The 24,682-nt window shown below is 46.3% G+C and overlaps 1 protein-coding gene across 21 annotated transcripts in view; it reads right to left on the bottom strand.

Annotated features, from left to right (window-relative positions):
- The window catches only part of ADGRL3 (adhesion G protein-coupled receptor L3), an 813,661-nt gene that overhangs the window by 67,305 nt on the left and 721,674 nt on the right, over window positions 1-24,682 (bottom strand). For all 21 annotated transcript variants that reach the window (XM_060236824.1, XM_060236827.1, XM_060236810.1 and 18 more), the window contains 2 exons: window positions 12,731-12,856; window positions 5,632-5,728 (listed from right to left, as the gene is read on the bottom strand). In XM_060236824.1, coding sequence (XP_060092807.1) covers window positions 5,632-5,728; window positions 12,731-12,856 — 223 coding nt within the window. The remainder of the gene's footprint in view (window positions 1-5,631; window positions 5,729-12,730; window positions 12,857-24,682) is intronic.

The following is a 24,682-nucleotide window of genomic DNA, read 5'->3' as shown; positions in this document are numbered from 1 at the left end:
ATCCCAGGGATGGAGCAACAGTGACTGCAGAATCAGTCCATGACTGTACTTGGAAACTCAGAGCTTGCCTAGTCCAAAACAACTTTCAAGGAGCAAGGAAACAGGGGGGGACTAATGTTCAAAGAGCTCTGAAGAATACTGAGCAGGGGCTCCTCTAAGGGGGGGGGGGTCCTGTGTCCACAAGTACAATGGTTATGGGGTGGGCTCATGTGGCCCAGGATTTTAGCTGAGTGGCCGCCATTGGCATTCCAGGTAGAGATGTGGGAGAAGGTAGAGACTCACTGAAACGTCAAATGTGGTTCTCTCCTTTTATTTGCATACCAACCCCATGAGGTAGGTTAGTCCAAGACAGACTGATTGGCCCAAGGTCAGCTGGTCTTCTTCCATGGCAGAGTAGGGATCTGACCTCAGCTCTGCTCACTGCACCACATGGGATACCAGCCTCTGCCTAGCATCTTTCAGAGTATTATCTTCATATACCTTAAGGCAACCCTCGGAAGCAAACTGGATTCTAGCAAGGATTTCCCCCTCCTCCAGCCTTACCATCTTACTCTGCTGCTAAGAATTGGAAGGTATCCAGCCCTCTCCTCTAAAAAAACCCCTGTCATGATCTAGGAAGTTCTCCCCGAGAAAGTGGAAGTTGGAAATATGTGACAATATCATGTAAGACTTCTTAATAAAAATAAAACATCTTAAAACTTAAAAAACCAAACTTTTTCTTAGTGAATCGACCAGCTGCAACACTGCCTGAATGCTAAGGGGGTGATCCTGACTGGCATTAGAATCCCTACTGCCTTTTGATAAGGGAGCCAAGCAGCTGCCTAACTTTTTCCTATTGAAATGCATGCTTTGCTTTGAGTGGATCCTACCATATATAAAACAACACCAGCAACTGCTGGCCAACACAAACGCTGCATCCAGCTTTCTGGACATTCTCAGCATAGGAAAATCCACAGGGAGAGGGCCCCAGTGGAGAACACACCGGTCTACAGCGGGGCCTGTGTTGCTTCAGGGCCGAATGTGGGAAAAGATTAAGGGGCAGCCTCAGATGACACCTTCAAACCGGTCTGTTTTCAACATGAAAAAGGGTCCAATTCTTGGACTGTAATTACTGACTCGTCCCCAGGAGTTAAAAATGTGACACTTTCCAGCGTTTTAGCTGGAGGCAGAATGACAATCCAAAATTTAATATTGGTGTTGGAAAAATATGCCCTCGTCGGGGGATAATTTAAAAGCCTGCCTACCCCCACTCCTAGGCATTCCTTTGAGTTACCGCAGAGCAGACTCCTTCCGTTCTAGAAACCACGGCTTAATTATATTTGGGAAGAGAAGATGTAACGGGAGATTTCAGTCTGAAAAGACTCAGGTTATGCTCAGGATAAAGAAAACTGGATATTGAGGCGATGCATTTTAATTTCTTCTCTGACCCAGATTCCCGCTGTTTGAATCTGAGATTAATTTGCTCTACTCATTATGAAGGAATCTGTATGAAATTGACATTAAACTTATTATCTTTGAAGACAGTAGTGACAACAATATCCCCCTTTTTTTCCTTGTGTACGTTTCAGATTATCTCTTTGTAGATCCAACATAAAACACAGGATCTAAATGATAAAGGTTTGAGGAATATCTATTTAAATATTGAGACTGGATGACATTCAGAGTTGAGACTGCCAATACATTCATATACCCAGGGTTAGCAAATCTGGACCTGGACCAAGTTGTGACTTTGTGTGCCCTAGAAGAATCAGAGAAGGAAAATGCCAGATCACTAAAGCTGAAATCTGTGGGGCAAGGAGGCAGTTTTACACAACTATCTGAAGCTTGAGACTTTAGGGTCTTAGCCCCCATCCGTGCCTTATGTTCAGGCATTCTGGGAACCCTAACTAGATGTGATGGCATCCCCATCCATAATGGGGATGCTTCTACCATGGGAACCCTGGGGGTTTGGGTTGAAAATGGTGGTGGGGGAATACACAGTCCCTCCTCCTCCTGATCACTATATTAAGATGGATTACAACATGTAGAAGATTATGCGGTTCTGATCGGGGCAGGGCCGCTGTGGCATTAGTAAACAGATGGGATTTCATCCCTAAAATGGCCAGAGGCATTGTCTAGGTGGACTCATGGACATGGTCGTGTCTAGTTGAGCCCTCAGTTGCAGAATGAGCTGGGGGAAGGAAACAAAGATTTGCCTCATTTAAACCCAACTCCTCCACCATGGGGACCAAAAGTGGCTTGCATCATTCTTTTCTTCTCGCTTTTATCCCTGCAAACTATGAGGCTGGGAATGTGTCATTGGCCCTAAGTCGCCCAGTGAGTTTCCGTGGCAGAATCAGAATTCCAACCTGGGGTTTCCATATCCCTCTTGACAACTGGATGGGGGTTGGGGAGGACTTACCAGGGCCAGGAGGGAGGCCCAGTCTACATTACTACATAACTTCCGGTGCGTCCTGGAAGAAACACCATCACGTTGCAATGCCACAGGGAAGCTCTGGTATTTGGCAACAACTCTGGTAAAAATGGCTTCTAACATAGCAATTTTACTCAAGTACCAGAGTGTCACCGTAACGTTGCCAACATGATGACATCACTTCCGGGACATGCCAGGACATGCCGGACGTGATGTTACATTGCTGCCGATGTAGCTTGGGCCACCTTCCTGTTCCTGGTAAGTCCCCTTGCCAGTCAGCTGATAGGTGGTGAGGGGTGAGGCCTGGTGATGGAGGATCCCCTGCCTCCACTGGGGGGGGGGCTGGCAACCCTAGTCTCCTAGATCCTAGCATGACACTCAGACCGTTACTTTGGGTGGAGCTCACCCATCTCTAGGTACAACCTGCATTGAAACTGCCACTCCCACTGTTGGCCGAGGTCCTGGACTTTCTCTTCACTGTCCATCCCTGACAGAGCCACTGGCTCCAACCCGTTCATCCTCAGCAGGGTCTCCTTTGCAATGACAATTTCTCCATACCTATTTGCCCTTTCAGCTCCTGTATATTTCCTTCCCAAGTGATGGATAAGCTGCAGTGTCAGTAAGTACCTTTAATTAACGTTATGTCCTCAGGAAAAAGGTGTTTTCATCTCGCCTGCCTTCATGCAATTAAGACACACACTTGGAAGGCCAGCTTCAAAGCTCACCTGTCCTTTAGACCTAAATGTGCAGGTGACATTCAACTGATTCCCCCAGCCCAAGTGGTCAAAGGAACTAGAGGAAATAAAGGGTTGCTTAGAAAAAAGAGACTTTGGCCTATGTGAAGAATGGCTGTCTGCCAAGGCTGCCTACCACCCATCCTGTCACTTAGCTGAATCACCTTTCTAAGTCTTGAGTATGGGCTTTGCAAAACAAACAACAATGCCGCACTGGAACAGAAAAGCTAGAAGCGCCTTCATCTCTCACTTCCTTAATTGCCTGTTCCGCCGATGCTTTTGCGTTTCTATGTTTTACACATAAAATACCATTCTAGGCTTAAGTGCTCCGGATGACTTCTAATTTTTGCAGTGAAAAAAGACCCCACAGATCAACGTGTTCTGCAGTCACTAACATGGACTTCACGGCATATAGAGAGGCTGGAACAAAGAGGACAGAGACAGAGAATGCAGGCATGGGCCTGCTCTTAGATCCTCCCCCTGCACTGTGGCCCTGAGCAAAACTGGATCCTTGCATCTTTTGAAAAGAGTGGGAATTTCATTCCTTAAAACGGCAGAAGAGTCCCCGCGGTGGACTCAGGAACACTGCCACACCTTTTTCTCTCGAGTGGTGCCAGTTTCTCAAGCTGGATTTGATATCAGATACACTTGCTGTCACCAAACTACCGGACAATGGAAGGCAGGAATAGGACAAATTTCCTTTGATTGCGGCAAAAATAAAATCTACATAAGGAGACTTTTAAGAATCCCTAAGGAACTGAAGCCGTGACCTGGATAGCCCAGGCCAGCCTGATCTCGTCAGATCCTGGAAGCTAAGCAGGGTTGGTCCTGGTTAGTCTTTGGATGGGAGACCAAAGAAACTCAGGGTTGCTACGCAGAGGCAGGTGGTGGCAAACCTCTTCTGAACATCTCTTGCCTTGAAAATTCTATGGGGTCACCTTACGTCAACTTGACAGCAACCCTGTCCCCTCAAAAACCCCTGTAACTACAAGCTACATGAAGAAGCAGGAGGCTTATGGCACCTTTAAAACTGCCATTTAAAAAAATTCCTGCACAGACTGTCGCAGACGAGAGCCCGCTTCTTCCAATGAAGACTTCCCACATGCCCTACATCCAATGTCTGCCCAGCATGGATCCACCCCGGCATCTGACCAAGCGGGTTCTACTCTGCAGAAGTTTACGCTGCCATTCAGTTTTGCTGGTTTTTAAGAAGCTACGACTCCTGTTCGTTTTTGTTGCACGAGATTAACCGACGTTGCCTGGTAAAACTGAGCAGGTCAAAAACCCTCGTGCTACAATTTCATGCCAAAAAAAAAAAAAAAATCAAACCGACCCCAAAACAAAACAAAAACCAGAGAGAAGCAGGGATGCTTGGCCACATCCTGTCCCTTTAAATGCTCTGCGGTTATAAAACAGGATACAGCATCGTCCATAAAGGGGCTTCTCTCATCCTCTTCCCCCCTTCCCCCCAGTTTGCTGTGGACAGGGCTTTTTCTTGTAGCAGGAACTCCTTTGCATCTTAGGCCACACCTCCCTCATGCAGCCAATCTTCCTGGAGCTTACAGTAGGCCCTGTACCAAGAGCCCTGTAAGCTCTTGGAGGATTGGTTACATCAGGGGCGTGTGGCCTAATATGCAAAGGAGTTTCTGATACAAAAATAGCCCTGGTTGTGGAGCAAAGCAAAGGATCCTGTTTGCTGTAGCTGGAAGGCAAAAACAGTAAGGGGGTTGCATCCACCAGCTCGGATGGTGGGCCTTGTGGAAGAAACTGTCCCTAAATTTGGCCGCAAGGATGTTGAACAGCCTCCTGGGATTTCTGGGCTGCAACCTGGCAACCACAATCGAGGCTTTTTACACTGTTGTTCCGCATGCAATGACAAACACCTTACACTATACCGGGTTGTATATTTCATTTAACTCGATTCGGTTACAAGAGATTTGTTTAACAGATATTTTCCTATCAGCCACGGGACAGCTCTCATTAGTCAGGCATCCATTCCGGGTCCCGAGAAGATGAGTTGGCTCCACATCGCGCCGTTCCCCTTTAAGTATGTATTCAGCAGCAGGTTTTCACCTTCGCAAAGCCTTTGAAATTGCTTCCCCCCTCCCCCCCACTTGGGACGGCGATCTCCGCAGACTCTATCGTTTTGTAATTGCCCATTTCATCGCTAGCAACGAAGCCTGACAGCTTCCAATTCCCGGCATTCGCGGCTGACTAGATTCCGCCTCGCCGCCCTCTGCGCCCACCATAACGGCTTTCCAGTAACAATATTTGTAAAAATGTATGTAAAAAAAAATACGGCAATTTTTTTTTTAAAAACCCACCATTAATGAATTATAGTGCATAATACATATTTTTATTCCCTGCGGAAACTTTTTTTTAATCTAAGGGAAGGAGGAACATCTTGTTAAGTTGAAAAGGCACTGCCGTTTAGCCTCCTTAGCGAATGCAAGGGTCACACGTATTTTGACAGTTTATAGTTACCTCTGTTAAGTGACGCTGAGCTGTTTATGTCGCCGGTAATGAAGGAGGACTCTGACTGCTTCCGGACTGTGTCATTCCACATCCTGCGGATACGACTCTGGAGGAGGACAAGAGGAAAGAGCTTCAGCTGTAGTGGGCGACGACTCGCTCCTTCCCGTCTCCCTCAAGAAATCTTAAGGCATCTCAGGTGGGAAGTGAGGCACTGTAGGAATATCATTTCAAATCGCATTTTTTCTGCCTGCGCAAAGAACCCCAAATAGACACTCGACCAGGGTCTCTCAACGTTTTTGAGCCTGTGAGTGCCTTTGGAATTCTGAGAAGGGGTATTGAGTGTTGTCCCAAAACGGTGTCCAAACTCAAAATGGCTTCAGCAGGAAGTGGAACAAAACGTAATACTTTCCTTCTCACACCTCCTAGGAAGAAGGAAAACCTGAAGGGGAAGTGGACCCACACGCTGACTAAAGAAATCCCCCAGGTGTTTACTAGTTCCAATCCTCCAGTGGAAAACGGTCTCATTTGAATGAAAGCAAGCAAAAAACAAGCTCTTCCTTCTAATGTCCCCTCCCACTCTCTGAAAAGCTTGGCAGGCACCAAGGGATGTACTGGTGGGCAAGGCTTTTTTTTGAGCAGGAACGCACAAGAATGCAGTTCTGGCTGGCTTGGTGTCAGGGGGCATGGTCTAATATGCAAATGACTTCATGTTGGGCTTTTCCTACAAAAAAGCCCTGTGTGAAACAATGGTGATGGCAAGGGTGTGTGGCCTAATATGCAAATGAGTTCCTGCTAGGGCTTTTCTACACAAAAAAGCCGTGCTGGGCGGAATCATGGGGAATTCTGTTCTAAGTTCTTAAGAGTCCAGCTTAGCAGCACACACATACAGAAGTCCTGCTGGATGAGACCATCTAATCCAGAATCCAGTTTCCAAAAGTGGACAGCCAGACACTTCCAAGCAAGGCAAGAAGGCAACAGTACTCTGTTGTGTGATTCTGCAAATCCTGATTGATACAGAGATCATGCCAATGTAAGATCTGGCCAGGCCCTTGGATGTGAGGTGCCTACTCAAGGAGGGGGCATGCCAGAAGATCTTCTGCTGCGTTGTGCCCCCAAAATAAAGCAAAAGAGGACATGTAGTTCCTTAGGAGAAGGTGCTGGTGCCACTCCTACTAATGTGGCTGTCACCAATGAGACATGGCTTTGAGGCTTGTGGAGGGGTTTGGATGAGGAACATGGCGATGAGCATAGAGACAGAAATCCTAGAATGGCACCCCTCTCAGTTTTTAGTTCCATTTGAAAAATCTATTGATCTCTGCCTGGTCTGCTTGCTAGGTGCGGCCGGCACATCTCCCAGGAGCAACAGTGGCACAATGGTGGGTGAGGGTCAGCTGTGGTATAGCATATTATAAACTCAAGTCAGAACGTTATAAACTTGGTCATGTAATGGCACTGCCATGTACTTTTGAAGCCACACTTTTGGTTTGGCCTGAATCTGACATGAAAACACAGTAAAGAAAGAGGTATACCCAGATCGTTACTAGAGGGCCTATCACATTATTCCTGAAACCTTTCCTATCCACTCTTTTCTGCCAGCACTAGACCCAACCGGTTTACCCTGTGATGTGAAAACTGGCCCATGTTTCATACAGAGGGGTGAGTAGTATTTCCACCTTTGCTATGGGAGAGACTGCAGAGTTGCCTCTGTTTGGTGGCCAGCTTGTAAATTTCCTTCCCCTACAGGACAATGGCTACCGTCCCCATCATGCTATTTACAAGGGGCTATTTATTTATTGAAAGCGGTTCCACCATTTTCTTCTCTATATCTGTTCCAGGCTGTGCACTAATCCTGGGGAAATGAAAACTGCTTGGTTGGCTCAGACCAAAGGTCCACCTAATCTCATGGTCCGGCTCCAGCAAGATGAAAGAGCCTCCTTAACAGACATCCGGTCACCAGAGAGATGCGGTCTCTTCACACTGAGGTCTCAGGTGTGTCCCTGGAATGTCAAGGTTTTGCATTGAGTTCTGACTTTTCCTCCAGCATATAGTGTAAGGACAACAGAACATGAGCATCAAGATCAGTGAGGATCGATAAGCCCTGGAAGCCCGGGGAAGGAGACATGGGACATTTTCACACACAGTGAACAATGCATTTTCAATCTGCTTCCGATGCACTTTGAAACTGGATTTTACAGTGTGAAATGGGGAAACCCGCTTGCTAAAGTGCCCTGCAAATGGACTGAAGGTGCATTATTTAGCATATGTACATTGAGTTGGGCGGGCAGCCCCTGCCTTGCACATTTCTGCAAAATCACACATTACTGCAAAATCACACCGACTATATGAAGAAAGTAAAAGAAAGATGACTGATCAGCTGCTACCATGAGATGAACTGTTTTCAAATCCAGTTGAGAAATGAATCAATCACTTTATCTTGGAGGGGGGGAAAGTATTATCAAGATTATCAAAATTAAAACAAATCTTGCAGTACAGAACATGTTGTTTTTGAAACAGAGATATATAATCAGTTGTGGGCACAATCCAAGGAAATCTGTTTGTCTCAGTATTTGGAAACATGGAAACAAATTCTCTTGCGCCATCCTGTTTTATGTGTGTGACAAATTGGTAAAGAACACTTAGCATTGGTAGGTAATGCTACAGGCGTATTAGACTCACATCTTGGAAAAGCAAAAATGAGGAAAATAGATCTCCCCTCCCATGTGCTTTATAGCTAAGAAATACTTTATTGCTAAAAAACGTGGGCAGCAGATTAATGCTGAAAGGTAATTGGGTTACAATTCCAGTTAGATCCCTTCCTATTTTTTGCTTGAACTAAAGACAGAACTACCTAATTATCGAGAATTGATTTCGTATATGGTTTCCCCCAGCCAGAATAATTTATGCAAAATACTGTAGAATAGTAGCTTCACCCACATTGGCCAAACAGGAAAATAAATGGTATGGGTAAGCTACCATGCATAAACCTGCTAATTATAATGTCAGGGTAAAAGAGGAAAGCCAATGATGAAATCAATTTGGATGGAACTGGGCGTACTTTTAGTAGTTATTGGAAAGTAAGGCTCGTGAGTTTACAGATGTCTGTCACGTGTTTATTGTATGGGCTTTATGGCTTTTGCAACCAAATATTTTAGATGGCTGGACTCTGTTTTTTTTTTTTTTTAATAAAAATGTAATAAAATATATACGGCAAATGTAGCCCAGGCTCTTGGTTTCACAGAAGAAGCACCCTTGTTTTGAATACAAAAGATCCAATTAAGGCGTGATTAGGGTTGCCCGGATTAGGGTTGCCTGGTCTCTCTGAGCTGCCAGCAGGGCAGGGTGTGCTTACTGGGAGCAGGAAGGAACATGTGGCATTTCAGCAATGTCCCTATGTGACCCGGAAGTGACATAGGCATATCGGAGGCGACACTCTGGCTTTTGGACAAAACTCCATGGTAGAATTAACTTCTGCCATAGAGGTTTTGCCCAAAAACCAGAGTGTCGCCTTCAACGTGCCTAACATCACTTCTGGGTTGCTTTAATTTCTGGTGTTCCTCCCATTTTTTGGGGGTAATTCCCCCTGCCATTCAGCTAGCTGGTGGCAGAGAGGTGGGGCTTGCTAGCAGGAGACCCTCCCCACTTGGGGAGGGGGTCTGGCATTCCTATATAGGATGCTATCTTTGGAAACACTTCTCATTAAATGGAAAGCACTGAACAGGTTTGGAATCCTTCTCAGTGGCAGAGGACGAGGAGGAGGAGAAGAAGAAAGAAGAAGAGATTGGATTTATATCCCACCCTTTACTATCCAAAGGAGTCTTAGAGCGGCTTACAATCTCCTTCCCCTCCCCACAACAGGCACCCTGTGAAGTAGGTGGGGCTAAGAGAGCTCTGACAGAAACCGCTCTTGAGGAGAACAGCTCTGAGAGAACTTGTGGCTGACCCAAGGTCACATCAAGCAGGTGTATGTGGAGGAGTGGGGAATGAAACCCAGTGTAGGATCACATGGTGCATTCCTTATCTCAACATTAAGAAGCCACACGAAGGACAAGCCCAGCATGCCTAGGCCTCAGGAGTCAACTCTTAAAGGCTGCTGTGAAGTCAGGAGAGGCATTTGGGCAGTGTGTTGTACTTTTCGACTCCTGCTTCTGCCTACCCATAGCCGCTCCAGAGCACCTGTGGAAATTCCTTTGCTCACATCTTTGGTATGAATTAACAACGTTGCCTCGGCAACTGCGCAGATCACAGACTGTTTCCCCTTAATGGTTACACCCTGCATGTTTTAGTTCAAAATATAATTGGTGGAGTGTCAGATATAATTACATCTATTAGCAATACAGAGTAAATCTGTGTTTAGCTTCTATTGATTAAGTAGTAAACTACTCCGTTTTATATGAACTCCTCGCCGTAAATCTGTTTTGGTACCCTACTGAATAAGGAGCTAAACCTGGCACTATAAACGAATAATGGAGCCCAGGAACGCTCTCAATAACTCAAGAGTAAATAAAGCGAAGGGCGAGGTTTTCCTAGAGGAATACATAGTTCCCTGGCTGTTGTAAATGCAGGAGCGGAGGAGAGAAATACAGATGAGAAAAATGGGGGTAGGGTTTAAAGGGAAGGGAGGAGTTCATGGCAGCAAAGAACAGGAGAACTGAAGCCTACAGACAGGAGGATGATGTAGGTGGGTCCTCCCCTTATCAAAACAAGGGCATCTTAGATACTTGTAAAAAGCCCTTTTCTGTATACCAAGAATGATAGCTTGATAGGCTTGCCAATTCCCAGATGGGGGCAGGGGATCCTCCAGTTTGGAGGCCCTCTTTCCATTTCAGGGTCATCAGACAGTGGAGGGGGGGAAAGGGAAATGTGTGTTGGGCACTTTATTATAGTCTATGGAGACCGATTCCTAGGGTATAATGGAAAATTGATGCATGGATATCTTGGGGGGGGGTGTCTGTTTTTTGAGGTAAAGGCACCAAAATTTCAGCACAGCATGCGGCGCCCCTCCCCAAAACACCCCCCAAGTTTCAAAAAGTTTGGACCAGGGGATCCAATTCTATGAGCCCCCAAAGAAGCTGCCCCTATCCCCCATTATTTCTAACGAAGGGAAGGCATTTAAAAGGAGTGCAGTCCCTTTAAATGTGATGGCCAGAATTCCCTTTGGAGTTCCATTGTTCTTGTCACACCCTTGCTCCTGGCTCCATCCCCAAAGTCTCCTGACTCCACCCCCTAAGTTCCCACATATTTCCTGAGTCTGACCTGGCAACCCTGTGGCTTGAATCCCTCTCAGCCCACACTTATTATTACACCATTTATTTAGGGGCATTTACACGCCACCTCTCTAGAGTCCTGCCCAGTTCTTCTCCATCTGCTGCAGATTGTTTTCTGACCAGTTTTGAAAGCAAAGAGGATGTTTCTAGATATATTAGGAAACATCTGATCTCACTTGGAGGTTTAAGTTCAAGTACTCAAGAGGGTGTTGCTTAAGTCATGCTACTGACATTTCTTCTGCTCCCTCAAAATAAAGTACCTCAGATCTTACCACAAGATTGTGGCGTACCAGAGAGAAGTACCGGACAAATAGGGATGGCTGGGCTGAATCCCTGGAGAGGAGACTTTGCAAAATATTAATTATTTCATCCCTTCACTGTTGGAATTAAATATCAGTTCATGGTACTGCTCTCCTCCCATTACCTTTAGCGACCAAGTGCCCATTTTTCACCCTACAAGATGCATCTCCTCCCCTCATCCAATGTAGTACCTTGTCAGAAAGAAAGGCTGCTTGTGTGTGTGTGTGCCACTGTGAAAAGGAAAGGAAAGGTCCCCTGTGCAAGCACCAGTCGTTTCACGGCAGACTTTTTACGGGGTGGTTTGCCATTGCCTTCCCCAGTCATTTACACTTTCCCCCCAGCAAGCTGGGTACTCACTTTACCGACCTCGGAAGGATGGAAGGCTGAGTCAACCTGAGCCGGCTACCTGAAACCAGCTTCTGCTGGGATCAAACTCAGGTCGTGAGCAGAGCTTAGGATTGCAGTACTGCAGCTTTAACATTCTGCGCCACGGGGCTCCTACTGTGAAAACAGAATGATGCAATTTCAACAGCAGAGAGATTTTCCAAAGAAAGCTTCTTGTATGCTGTTTGCTTTGTTTTTTTTTTAAAGTGTTCTAAAAAGCATGTTTGGTGTTAAGTTCAGGACTGGGAGGATCAGGGCTTTTTTTGTAGCAGGAATTCCTTTGCATATGAGGCTACCCCCCTCTGATGTAGTCAATCCTCCAAGAGCTTACAGCGCTTTTCTTACAGGGCCTCCTGTAAGCTCTTGGAGGATTGGCTACATGGGGGGGGGAGTAGCCTCATATGCAAAGGAGTTCCTGGGGAGGATTGCAACTTGCTGGATACTCACCCTGGCAAGAAAGATTCCCACCCCCTCCTCTTTTTGGGGGGGGGGAGAAAAGGAGAGCAGAGGTGCACATGAGTGCGCCTGCCCTGGCTGCATGTGGATGAGAGCCAGAAAGCCAGCAAGTGAGCTAGAGACGAGGCAGGGCATTCTTTTCGCCTCCCAATGGCATAAATGGATGGAAGAGATGAGCAAGCTGAGAATGTAGAAAGACTGGGAGGGAAGCTCTGGCCTATTCAAGAGTCAAAGCCAAAACTGTTTGATGGGTTCTATAGATTCATGGTATCATTTGGTTGTGCTTTTCCATATGTGCACAAGCATTAACCAGTGCTAAGTGTGACGATCGCGTGTGACACAGGCAAAGAAATTCTACACATTATTGGAATTACGGAGGCAAATACGTCTCAAGGATGCAACTTTCAGTGGAAGCCCTGTGTCAGACGGCAATCATGTAATTCACCGTGTCCTCCATCAATTACAGTACAAATGAAATGAAACATTTCCCCATACTCCTTACGTATCTAAGTAATTACAGGGCAATATTGGTTAGCAGGAAACCCATTCTTCGGTTCTGAAGAAACGAGACTTTCATTAGAAGCACAGTTATGCTCTCAGAGATGGAAATGAATTCTGATTATTGAGACTTGAGCAGATAACTGTTTTGGCACAGCGACAGACTTGCTCGGGATTCTGTTCAAGCTTACAACGGCATGCTTTACCTGTGAGCCTGTGGAATATCTTCCGGGAGTTCGTGACCCAGACGTTTTTCCTGAGCCGATGGAGCTTTCTGTACTTTTCCCACTACAGCAATGTGTACGCAGGCATTTCCCATATTCTTTACGTACCTAAGCAATTAAACGGCAACATTCATTAGCGAGAAACCCATTCTTTGTCTTTTGTCCATTGATATTTGCGTGCACGCGAGCATATCGGGGGGAGGAGACTGTTAAAACGGCCGCCGTTTGTGTATACCTGTTAAAATTGGCAATTTTATGCTTGCACACACGTTTATGCCTTTGCAAGGGAATGCTTTAGGCTATTCTTTTGCTGACAACTTCAGACCCCAGCAATCGCCCAGGCACATCAAAGCGATGCAAAAATAAACCGGTCATTCAGCTTACGACTGAAAATCAATACCACTTTAAGATTTATATGATCTGGTACTTGGGATAAAATTTTTGCTTTCTGGCAAGAGTGTAAGAAACGTCACGGACATGCAGACACGCACACAGCTTTCTCTGTTTTTTTTCCTGAGGGGGGAAACCGCAGCAACACAACTCTGCCTTCAGTGGCTGTGCGCTTTCAGGCCACAAACCCCTCTTCCAGAAGCAGCAGCTTTCAGACCATCTGGGCATCCAACAGCACCATCCTAAGCACTAAGGTTGCCAAGTACCCTGCAGGCTGCATAGAATTTTCCCCTCACAAATTCCTAGAACGTCCGGGAAAACCATAGAGTTTTCCCGGAAACACCTAGAGTGGCCGGGGCGCTACACTGCCGGTGCGATGACGTCACTTCTGGGTGACGTCATTGTGACAGCAATGTTGGGGGAGGTTCCCCATGCCAGCCCAATGTGGGCCGGTGGGTTGGGAACCTCCAGGGAAAGAGAACCCCCGCCCAGGCCGGGGGCCTGGCAGCCCTACTAAGCACAGTCGCACCTGTCCATTGAAGACAATAGATTTAGAAGGGCTCAGCGCAGTACTGGATTGCATGGCATGAGCCTTTGGCAGCAGTATGTTCACTGTGATGCCTGAAACTGTAAAAGAAGCCTGGTCCACGACACTGAACACAGATGAAGAGCAATCACATGAAATAAGGGAGAAGAAAGTTAGAGTCCAGGGGGACCTTTAAGACCAACGAAGTTTTATTCAAGGTACGAGCTTTCGTGTGCAAGCAGGCTTCCTCAGATACCTCAAAATGGAAGAAAAAAAACTTATAGACAGGGCTGAACAGCAAAGCGGCATATAACACGATGAGGACATTTTGAGACAAAGCAGGAACAACAAGCCAAGTGTACAGGAGCAATCAACAGCTGTATGGATCCAATTAAGGGGGAACAAAGGTTGAAGCAATAAATATGTTGAAATAGGAGATAAGTGTGTGAGAGAAATTTTTCTAATTGTGGGAAGTTAACAGAGATTCCTTTACAACGCCCCATTAGTCTCCCCTAAAGCATGAAGGTAACATACAGCAGGGGTCCATGGACCGGTCCTGGTTACCAACCAGGCCGTGAGTTGTATAATTCTTTCATTATATATTACAATGTAGTAGTAGTAATAATAAGATGACATTGGATTTATGTCCTGCCCTCCACTCCGAATTTCAGAGAACCATTTCGCACCCACCCTACGCCGCTGTGACGTTCCTCTTTTCAGTGCGACGTCCTTCCGATTTCCCACTATCTGCCCCGGGGCTTCACCTTGAGTCGCCGTTTTTGCAAAACGGCAAAGAGAAACTGGTTTTTAGTGGTTTCTCTTTGCCTCGCAAAAACGGCGACGCAAGGTGAAGCCCCAGAGCAGATAGTGGGAAATCGGAAGGACACCGTGCTGAAAAGAGGCATGTCAGAGTGACATAGGGTGAGTGCGAAATCGGTAAGAGTCTCAGAGCAGCTCACAATCTCCTTTACTTCTCCCCCCCAACAACATATGAACATATGAAGCTACCTTATACTGAATCAGACCCTTGGTCCATCAAAGTCAGTATTGTCTTCTCAGACTGGCAGCGGCTCTCCAGGGTCTCAAGCTGAGGTTTTTCACACCTACTTGCCTGGACCCTTTTTTGGAGATGCCAGGGACTGAACCTGGGACCTTCTGCTTCCCAAGCAGATGCTCTACCACTGAGCCACCGTCCCTCCCCAAACAACAGACATCCTGTGAGGTGGGTGGGGCTAAGAGAGCTCTCCCCAGAGGCTGCCCTTTCCAGGACAACTCTGCGAGAGCTATGGCTGGCCCAAGACCATTGCAGAAGCTGCAAGTGGAGGAGTGGGGAATCAAACCTGGTTCTCCCAGATAAGAGTCCACGCACTTCACCACCACACCAAACTAATAGAAATAAAGTGCATAATTGTATCATCCTGAAACCATCAGCCCTCCTCCCCCAGTCCGTGGAAAAATTGACTTCTACAAAACCGGTCCCTGGTGCCAAAAAAGGTTGGGGACAACTGACTTACAGCATATCCCCTGCTTTTAGTTGGGGTGAGGTATATTTCAAGTTCCATTGCATTACATTGCAATCAGTATATGTTGTTCTAAATACTGCACCATATTGTTTTTTAAAGGTGCCTCTGACTCTAACTTTATTCAGGTGCTTTAGACCAACATGGCTCCCCACCTGGATGAAATAAAAAGTGATCACTGAGGGACCTGTGTCCCCTCAGCTGTGTGCTGGGAAATTTAGGTTGTGAACCAGCAACCAGCAACACTCCCTCTAAGCTGTGGGGTCTTGTGAGCAAAAATTCTACTTCGTTAGCTACTGGCCTTAAAGTTGTGAGTGAGCGATTTGGCTACTGCATGAATTAGTTTGCTCCGGGGCCATTTTCCTGAGCTAAGACAAAAAAAAAAATGAGCCAGAGGCTATAAAACTGTGAGCTAGCTCACACTAACTCAGCTTGGAGGGAACACTGGCAATTAGTATGTTCTGTGATTTGCTTACCGGAATTTTGTGAGAGGCACCACAGACTCCAAGCCATCCTGTCATTTTTCACTGCTGTTATTCTGCCGTTGCACAACACCCCATTAAAGTAGTGTAAAAATTGGCACGATGGTTTTGACTGAATGTTCTGGTTTTGCCTGACACGTCTCTCTGCGGCCATTGTCTTTCCTCCCCCTCCCCTTCAATTATTCAAGGCCGTTCCTTCTTTTATTTTTCAAATGCTGACTCCGCTGTATTGTGCCATTTCCTGGAAGGGGCCTTCTGGGTCAGTTATTCCAATCCCCCTGCTCAATGCAGGAAATCCAAAGTCAATTAACTTTGTGCAATCCTATTAACACTTTCCTGAGAGAAAGCTCCCATTCAACAGCTCCGAGTTAGGACTGTGAAAAGACCAGCTTACAATCGCTCCACCAACCTGCTGTCTTCCTTTTAGCAAAATCGTGATCCTACTTTGCGTGGTCCTGTGTCAACCTAGGGTGTCAGGACCTCTGAGAAGATACACATCTCTGGAGGGTTGGGCCTTCTTCACCAAAAAGATGGGGGTAAAGATCTCTAATCAAGAATATAAGAACAGCCTTGCTGTTCAGCTCCGGCCCAGTATGATGCTTCTCTTAAGCCCACGAGCAGATGAATTCACGTGACCCCCACACTGGTGTTTCCCCCCCTCATAGTGGAATTCAGGCATGAACTAGTTCTTTGTAGCTGCTCATAAGGCCAATCCTCTGAGAAAAGGCACTTTTTTTGTAGCAGGAACTCCTTTGCATATTAGGCCACACACCCCTGATGTAGCCAATCCTCCTGGAGCTTTCAGGAGGCCCTGTAAGAAGAGCTTTGTAAGCTCTTGGAGGATTGGCTACATTAGGGGTGTGGAGCTTATGGTAGGCCCTGTACAGCCCTGTAAGCTCTTGGAGGATTGGCTACATCAGGGGATGTGGCCTAATAGGCAAAGGAGTTCCTGCTACAAAAAAAAAGTCCTGGAGAAACTTAGTCCTGTAAAAGTGGGGAAGGGAGGCATCTGAAAAAGCATCTAGCCCTGTCCTGTCTGCTGGGAAATTTTGGCCTGGATCCGTCATATGCACAACCCTTCTGCAGGAGCCTTGGAATTTTTGGCCCTTAGCAACTCGCAACCCTGCGTGAGCTGTCAGGCAATGACTTTCTGATAACCCGCTAGAAGAGTGACCTACGTGTCTTTTTGTCTGCCTCTGTTGAACTTGCATTTTAAAGTATATTCTTGAATGTATGCTGCTTAAAACAAATACAAACGTTTCAAAGAGGAACTGTCTAAAACTCCTTTAACTTGCATTGTTTTAAACTGTATTTTTATACCACCTGTCCTCCAAAGACCGTATTTGGCTCCTTCTTCCATTTATATTCACAACAGCCAAGGGAGGCTAGGCTTGCTTGAGGAAAGGAGAGAATGAGAGGACCAAAGTCACTTTGTAAGATTCCATAATAGGAGTCTTGTACAGGGCTGCCAACTCCAGGTCAAGAAATTGCCGGAGATTTGAGGGTGGAGTCTGCGGAGGGTGGGACTTGGAAAAGGGAGGGACCTCGACGGGGTATTATACAATAGAGTCTGCCTTTCATAGAAGCCATTTTCTCTAGGGGAACGGATCTCTGTAGTTGGTTTTATACACCGCCCTTCGCAACCTGAAGGAGTCTTGGAGCAGCTTGCAGTCACCTTCCCTTCTTCTCTCCACAACAGACAACCTGTGAGGTAGGTGGGGCTGAGAGAGCTCGGAGAGAACAGTGACTGGTCCAAGATCACCCAGCTGGCTGCATGTGGAGGAGTAGAGAATCAAACCCGGTTCTCCAGATTAAGAGTCTGCCCCTCTTAACCACTATGCCAAACTGGCTCTCAGTACTTCTGGGAAATCTTCAGGCCCCACATGATGGCCTTAATGGCTAACACAATTTTATTCCAACATAAGCTTTCATAGACTATGGCCCATTTCTTCAGATGCAACTAACATAGGCATTTTATGCAGGAAGTATAAAAATGGTTGTGAGCAGAGTGCAGCCTTCACCGAAGTCTTTCTACTCCTGGTCCAATACTATTCCTGGCCCAGTACTACACCATGCTAAGTGCCATCAAATAAAATACCCAAATTCTATAAAGGAGATCATTTTGCAGTCCAAACATTCAAGCTGGAGATAACACAGAAGAAAAAAGGCAGATGCAGACTCAGAAAAGTAGGTAAGAAGAACTGGTGGGGCAATGGGTCATTGCAGGGAGGACAAGGCTTTGCATCCAAAAGGCCACGGGGGGTTCAGTTCTTGGCTTCTCCAGTTAAAATAATCCCAGGCAGCAGGAAAGGGGAATGAACTTTCTGTGCAGGACTCCCTGCCGTTTGGTTCAGTCCTGAGCCAGATGGACCAACAGTCTCATTGGGTGTAAGGCGGTTTTGCTCCTCAGCAAAACCTTTAGGCCTTGATTTTTTTTGTGGTAAGATGCCTCGTTATTTATCAGACTTAATGATTCCAAGTCATCATAGGGCGTTCATGCTGGCTAGAGTAAATGCATCCCCCCGCCCAGTCTTACAGGGGAGATATAATTGAGTACCTCTGTTTGAAAGACTCTGTTCCCGCGGAGCGAATACTCCCAACTCAATTCAGCATATATTGTCTGATTGTCTCATATATGGCAATCTCTGTAAAGAACTATTTAGCAAGCTATTTTTTGTCTCTGGATTACTTTGCTGCCCTGTCATCTTACTGAATGATAATAAGTGGGAGATTACAGAGGCTGTAGCAAAAATTTTGGAAGATATTCTTAAATCTAAATCTGACCATGAAGGAATCTTTGTCTCTCTTTTGGTTATATTTCCTTGTTTTAAACTTTATCAATTTTATTGATAACATACGGTAACAATATCCATTTATATCGTCTCTATCTCTAACCGATATGATATTTTCTAATCCCCCCTCCCTCTGTTACTAGACTCCCACCGAAGTTATATACTTAAAGTTAACTTATAAAGGTACCCTTAACTATAAAAATCTAAATTCATATTCTACCTTTTTCTAATACTTAATCATTATTAAAAAATTGTCCAATGTCTTTTTGGGTTATATTTCCAATTAGGCTCGCCAATCCTGAGGCCCCAGCGGGGGTTCTCCCGCTTTCCCAGGCTCCTTCTCGCTCCCAGTCAGCTGGCCGGTGGGGGGGGGGGGGGGGAAGCCCCGCCCCCACAGCCACCATGTGCCTTTCCACCTCCGGAGGCTTCAGGCTCCACTTGGAAAGGCTTCCTCTTGGGATCGTGTGTCTGTGTCCTTAAGGGTGAATGGGGTGGGGGAGCAGGCAGAACAGCATGCGAAAGCAGCCCAGACCCCCCATTGATTGCACAATCCTTTCAGAGGTTGTTTGCATAGGAAAGGTAAACTTGAACCTTTGGTTGCTCTGTGTTACTTGAAGAAGTTAGAAGTTCAGCAGCCCATGAGTAGAGATGCCAATCCCCAGGTGGGAACAGGCCCTCCCCTGCTGAGTCGTCAGAAATGGGGTGGGGGGAGGGAAATGTCTGCTGGGCACTTCATTATTCCCCATGGAGATCGATTCCCATAGGGTCTAATGGAGAATTGATCTGGAGGTATCTGGGGCTCTGGAGGGGCTGTTTTTTGAGCTAGAGGCACCAAATTTGAAGCATAGCATCTGATAACTCTCCTCAAAATGCTCTTCAAGTTTCAAAAAGATTGGACCAGGGGTCCAATTCTATGAGCCCCAAAAGAAGGTGCCCCTATCCTTCATTATTTCTAATGTAGGGAAGGCATTTTAAATTTTCATTTGCGCTTGTTATGCCATTAAAGGTTTGGTTTGGTATGGTATGGTATGGTATGATATGGGTGTAAGGCAGTTTCAGATGTTCATGCAGCAAACCAGAGAAGCGCTTTCAAACAGAGGCAGCCTCGGAAGGTAAAATGACTCATGAGCAGCCAAGAGGAATGACCCCTGTGACACTATGAGCCAGTGCTGCAGGCTCACTCAGCTCAGCAGCGCCAACCCTGGGCATCACCTAGTCCATTGCTCCCTTCTGCAAACGGGAAGTCGCATGGGAGGAGGCAATTGGTGAGCTGAGACTGATCACTGTTGCACTAAAGGATCCAATCAAATGGTCTCTGTAGCACTGGCAGAGACGTTTGGGTTTGGCTCTGTTTGTTCCTGGCTGCCAATGGCCCTCTAGGGTGGTGACCTGCCAGGAAATTCCCCTATAAATTTAATGGCCAATCCCCCCTATTGAGAAGCAAAGCAATGTACTGCCAAGGATAGAGAAGAAGCACCATTCAGGAATGTGCTAGAAGGGAAGAGGCTACCACTGCTGATCTATGACTGAGAGGGATAGGGAGAGACCTGTCATGATCCTAGGCCTAGTGAGGCTTACAGGCTCCAGGGAAGCCTGTATTAAAGTAGCTACAGGGCCTACATTTCCCAGGATCCCTTCTGTCCCTCTGACTGGGTGGGCAGCAGTTTTGGAAGGAAAACTTGCCCAGAGGAGTAGGATCTGGAAGGAGTGAAATAAGGAGAGGGAGACTTGTCAAACATGCGGACCAAGGGCTGAATCAGGCCCCCAGAGGGTTCCTATCAGGCCCCCAAGCAACTGGCTGTAATTCCTTCTGCATCTCAGCTTGCTTTGCAAGGCTTGCTCAGCCACACAGCAGAGCTACTGAGCCAAGCCTCTCTTCCTTCTATTGGCTGCAGCTCCTCCCCTTCCTGGTCTCCTGGGGAAAGAGCCAGAGCTTCCTTTGCCCAGTTCCCTGGATCCTACAGGAGAAGTACAAAGAAAACACCTTTAAGACCAGCAAGTGCTAATGTTTTAAGTATGTTCAAAGGTTGTTTTTTTTTTAAATTTTAAATTGTGTTTGTCTGTGTCCTTTATAAAGTTTACATCTCTACTACCTAACCTTAAATAGACATGGCCCGGCCAGACAAGGTCTCATTTATGTCAGATCTGGCCCTCATAACAAATGCGTTTGACACCCCTGCCCTAGAGTCTACCCTCCAAAGCAGCCATTTCCTCCACTGGAACCATTTCTCTATAGTCTGGAAATCAGCTGTAATTCCAGGAGACCTCCAAGCCACGACCGGAGGTTGGCAACCCTAGTTTTGTCCCAGAAAGCAAAGGGGCTATTTCCAACTTCCTTCTTGCACTCAGGGAAATACCGTCTTTTGGGAAATGAAAAATCAGAAAGAAGCAACACAAGGCAGCAAAACGTCACAACAGCAGCGCTAGAATAAAAGCGAACCTGAGCACAGCAGAAGTCTGTACGGAAACACACAGGGTTGGAACTGAAGAAGCTAACACCCTCCCCCAAATTAGTGAGAGATATTAATTATGATACAAAGAGATTCTATGAGCATATAAAGAAAGCTGCTGAGGCGGCAGGCCTTGTCAGGCCTGCGATCAAACGAAGTGCCTGGAACGCCTTTCGGCTAGCGAGGCGAGCGCTTAAAAGACGGCAGAAGGCAACACAAAATGCTCAGCTCCTGCTGCGCTTCGGTCGTCTCAAGGAAGACAAAGAAAATTAGAAGAAACAATTTGCAGAATCAGCATGGAAAAAAACGAAAGGCGGGGATGCCAGAAATTCAGTCTGGGAAGGAGAAACTGGTTGGAGAACAACTGGAGAGTATGAGCGTCTCCAGCGCAGCAGGCTTGAGAAACTACCCTTGTGTGGGAGGAAGAACCTTGAGAGCTGTTAGCAAAGCTCCCTGAGAAATCCCCCCCAAAACCGCCTTTGGATTGGCAGCCTTCCCCCGCCACCCGTGAAACAAAATAGGAGGGTTACTCCTTTCATTTGGTAACTCCTCTTCAACCCCAACAGCATGCTGGGTTCTGGATGGATTACTGCTAGGCAGTGCCAGGATTTGTAAAATAGTCCGTCAGGATCCGTTTTTTAAAAATGGAGAAATGCCGGTTAGAAAGTGTTAGCGGAAAGCCAGTTCACACCTAGAAAAGAGGCGCCAAGCATGAATAATTAGTGAATCAGGACAGATTGGGAGAAGACAGGCACTGTTCCTAGGGATCTCTTCCCTGAGTTGGCTAAGACCCAACAGTTTCATAAGTATAGTGGATAAATAACGGAGAGAATTAAAAGGAATTTAGCAGTTTAAAAAGGATGCAGTGGATGATGTAGATAAAATGGGAAATCCACCACCACAAGGAAAACTCCCCCAAATCCGCAGCCAGCTACGGTTGTCAACTTCCAGGTGGTACAACCAAAAGAGAATCATGGAAAAAGGTAAAGGCAACAAAACAAGCCGTGAAAAACAACTAACAAAAATTGCAGTATGTATTCCAAATTCACAAAAACATCAAGAGTCCAACTATATAGTACAGAATTTCTATGAAGCTTTAAGAGATCTAACAGGTGTAATTTGGTGTAGTGGTTAAGTGTGCGGGCGCCTATCTGGAAGAACTGGGGTTTGATTCCCCACTCCTCCATTTACAGCTGCTGGAATGGCCTTGGGTTTAGCCATAGCTCTTGTAGGAGTTGTACTTGAAAGGGCAGCTGCTGTGAGAGCCCTTTCAGCCCCACCCACCTCACAGGGGTTTGTTGTGGGGGGAGAAGATATAAGAGATTGTAAGCTGCTCTGAGTCTCTGATTCAGAGAGAAGGGTGGGGTATAAATCTGCAGTCTTCTTTATGGTATTTAGGTTGAGGTGCTGTGTTCAAAATTTGAGATTTTTTCTCCACTGAGGCGCTTGAGAACTAGCTGCCCTGTTTGAAATGGTAAGATTGTGTAAATTTGAGGGGTCTTGTATTATTGTAAATATTTGTCTGTGTATACTGGTATGGTTCTCTAATTGTCTAGTGTAGAGATGGACTACCGAATGCGCCTCTTTGATAAAAGACATGAGAAGAAACGGTGATTCAGTTGACAATACCATCAGAAGCTTTTCGACATGAGTCCATGCTTATATTTGCATTCGAAATAGATGAAACAAGACTTTATATGGAATTCTACAACATCTTTATTTTAAGTTTGGGTCTGCACAAGCACTTTCTACAAAAGCAGAGGAGCGGAACGGAAGACCGCCCCACTTTGGGAATTGGTGGGGTGATGCACTTCATGAATTTCTTGAAGCTTCATCGGAATTTTCTACTATATATTTGGACTTGTTTGATGTTTTTGTGAATTTGGAATACATACTCTAATTTTTGTTAGCTGACTTCCAGGTGATGGCTGGAGATCTCCTGGGGTTACTATGACCTCCAGGTGACAGAGATCAGTTCACCTGGAGAAAATGGCCACTTTGGAATATGGACCGTATGGCATCACACCCCACTGAAGTCTTTCCCCACTCCAAATCCGGTCGTCCTCAACCTCCATCCCCCAAATCATCAGGTATTTCCCAAACCGGAGCCAGCAACCCTAGCAGCATCTATTATTAAGATACAGAAGCTGGAACTATTTAATAAGGCATAACACGCATGGAATTTAGTTGATATACCCTGCGTTTGACGTGAGCGCAGGCAATGGCGAATCACCTTTGAACATTCGTTGCCTTGAAAAGCCCAGCAGGGGTCCCTATAAGTCAACTGTGTCACGACAACACTTTTTTTCCCCACCATCCCCCTGCTTTTCAGGAAGATTAGCCGAAAAGTCGAATGTCACCATTTTTATCAGGATTTTAAAAGCCTAAATGGTCCAGATTCATCAGGGCTTGAAAGCTAAGCAGGGTCAGCCATGGGAAGTACTTGGACGAGAGACCACCGAGGAAGTCCAGGGCGGCTATGCAGAAGCAGGGAATAACTTGAGAACAGTGTTCCCCTTTTTTGCTTCCAGCTCACACATTTTGCTCTTAGCTCAAGGATGACTCCAGAGCACTATAATTTATGCAGGAGCTCGCAACTTTAATTCCAGTAGCCCACAAAGTAGAATTTTTGCTCATAAGACTCTGCAGCTTAGAGGGAACATTGCACGAGACCTGGCAGCCTGTCAATGGTGGCAGCAGGGTTAGCCCTTGCAAGCCGCCTCATAAGCCACTGTTTCATTTTATTTGAATGCTAGTTTAGAAGCATTCACTCGTCACGGGCCTCTGGAGTGCTTCAGACCAATCCCTCTGTCCAGAGTAGGCTGTGCCCTTGGAGTGGTGAAGGCCACTTCTCTTAAAACTTGATTCTTCTTCCTGGTTAATTAAACTTTGCCAGGACAAATTGAGAACACCTCTGACAAGCATAATTAATACCTCCGTGGTCCAGGGTCATTTTCAGAAGGAATTGAAATGGATGATCGTGCGCCTTTATTGGAAAGGCCTTCACTGGAAAAAAGATGACCCGGTAAACAGCTCACCAGCCTTTGGCGGAGAGGGTGAGCAGCACAGTGGTTGCGCGAGAGAGACTTCAGTCATACCTGGAGGAGGATTCTTCTCTTAACCATTTCCAATCTAATTTCTGACCTGGTTATGGGACAGACACAGCTTTGATAGTTACTTTAGAATCTCTGGCTGAAAATGGATAGGGGCAGCTTGTTCCTTTTAGCTGAAGCTTTCGATGCAATTAATAAGTCTTACTGACTCATTTGGAATAAGGATCTGAGTGTCTGACAGTGCCTTCTGTGGGCTTCAGGTTCCCCCCCCCCCAAATCAATGAAAGTGGTTTCCCCCCAGATTCTTTATTCCCTACTAGGGGTGGGCATAAACCAAATGACAAACCAGGCCTGTTTGTCTTTTGCTAACCAAGCTGGTTCGTGATCTGCCCATGAACCACCATGGTTGCTGTGTGGTTCGTTCGGGTTGCGGCCACTGGGGTGGTATGACTTGCCAGTGAGCTCAGAAAGTATTTAAATTAGTTCACTCGTGAGAGCTTCCACAGCTTCTGCAGGGGCTGGGGGGGGGGGGAGTGAAAGGGATTGCTGAACTGGCTTGCATATATTAGATGCAAGCCAGTTCACCAATGCTTTTCACTCCCCCACCCCCCGTGAATTCACTGCTTGCACTTCAAATGGGTTTTGACAGCAGACACCACATGGAAGTGGATTACAAGCAGCAAATTCACCTGGAAGTGGTGAATTCACCGCTTGCGCTCCA

The sequence above is a fragment of the Heteronotia binoei genome, chromosome 4, assembly GCF_032191835.1.
Source record: "Heteronotia binoei isolate CCM8104 ecotype False Entrance Well chromosome 4, APGP_CSIRO_Hbin_v1, whole genome shotgun sequence".
Taxonomy (NCBI): Eukaryota; Metazoa; Chordata; class Lepidosauria; order Squamata; family Gekkonidae; genus Heteronotia; species Heteronotia binoei.
Note: the sequence above shows the minus strand (reverse complement) of the source record. Positions and strands in the feature narration are given on the sequence as shown.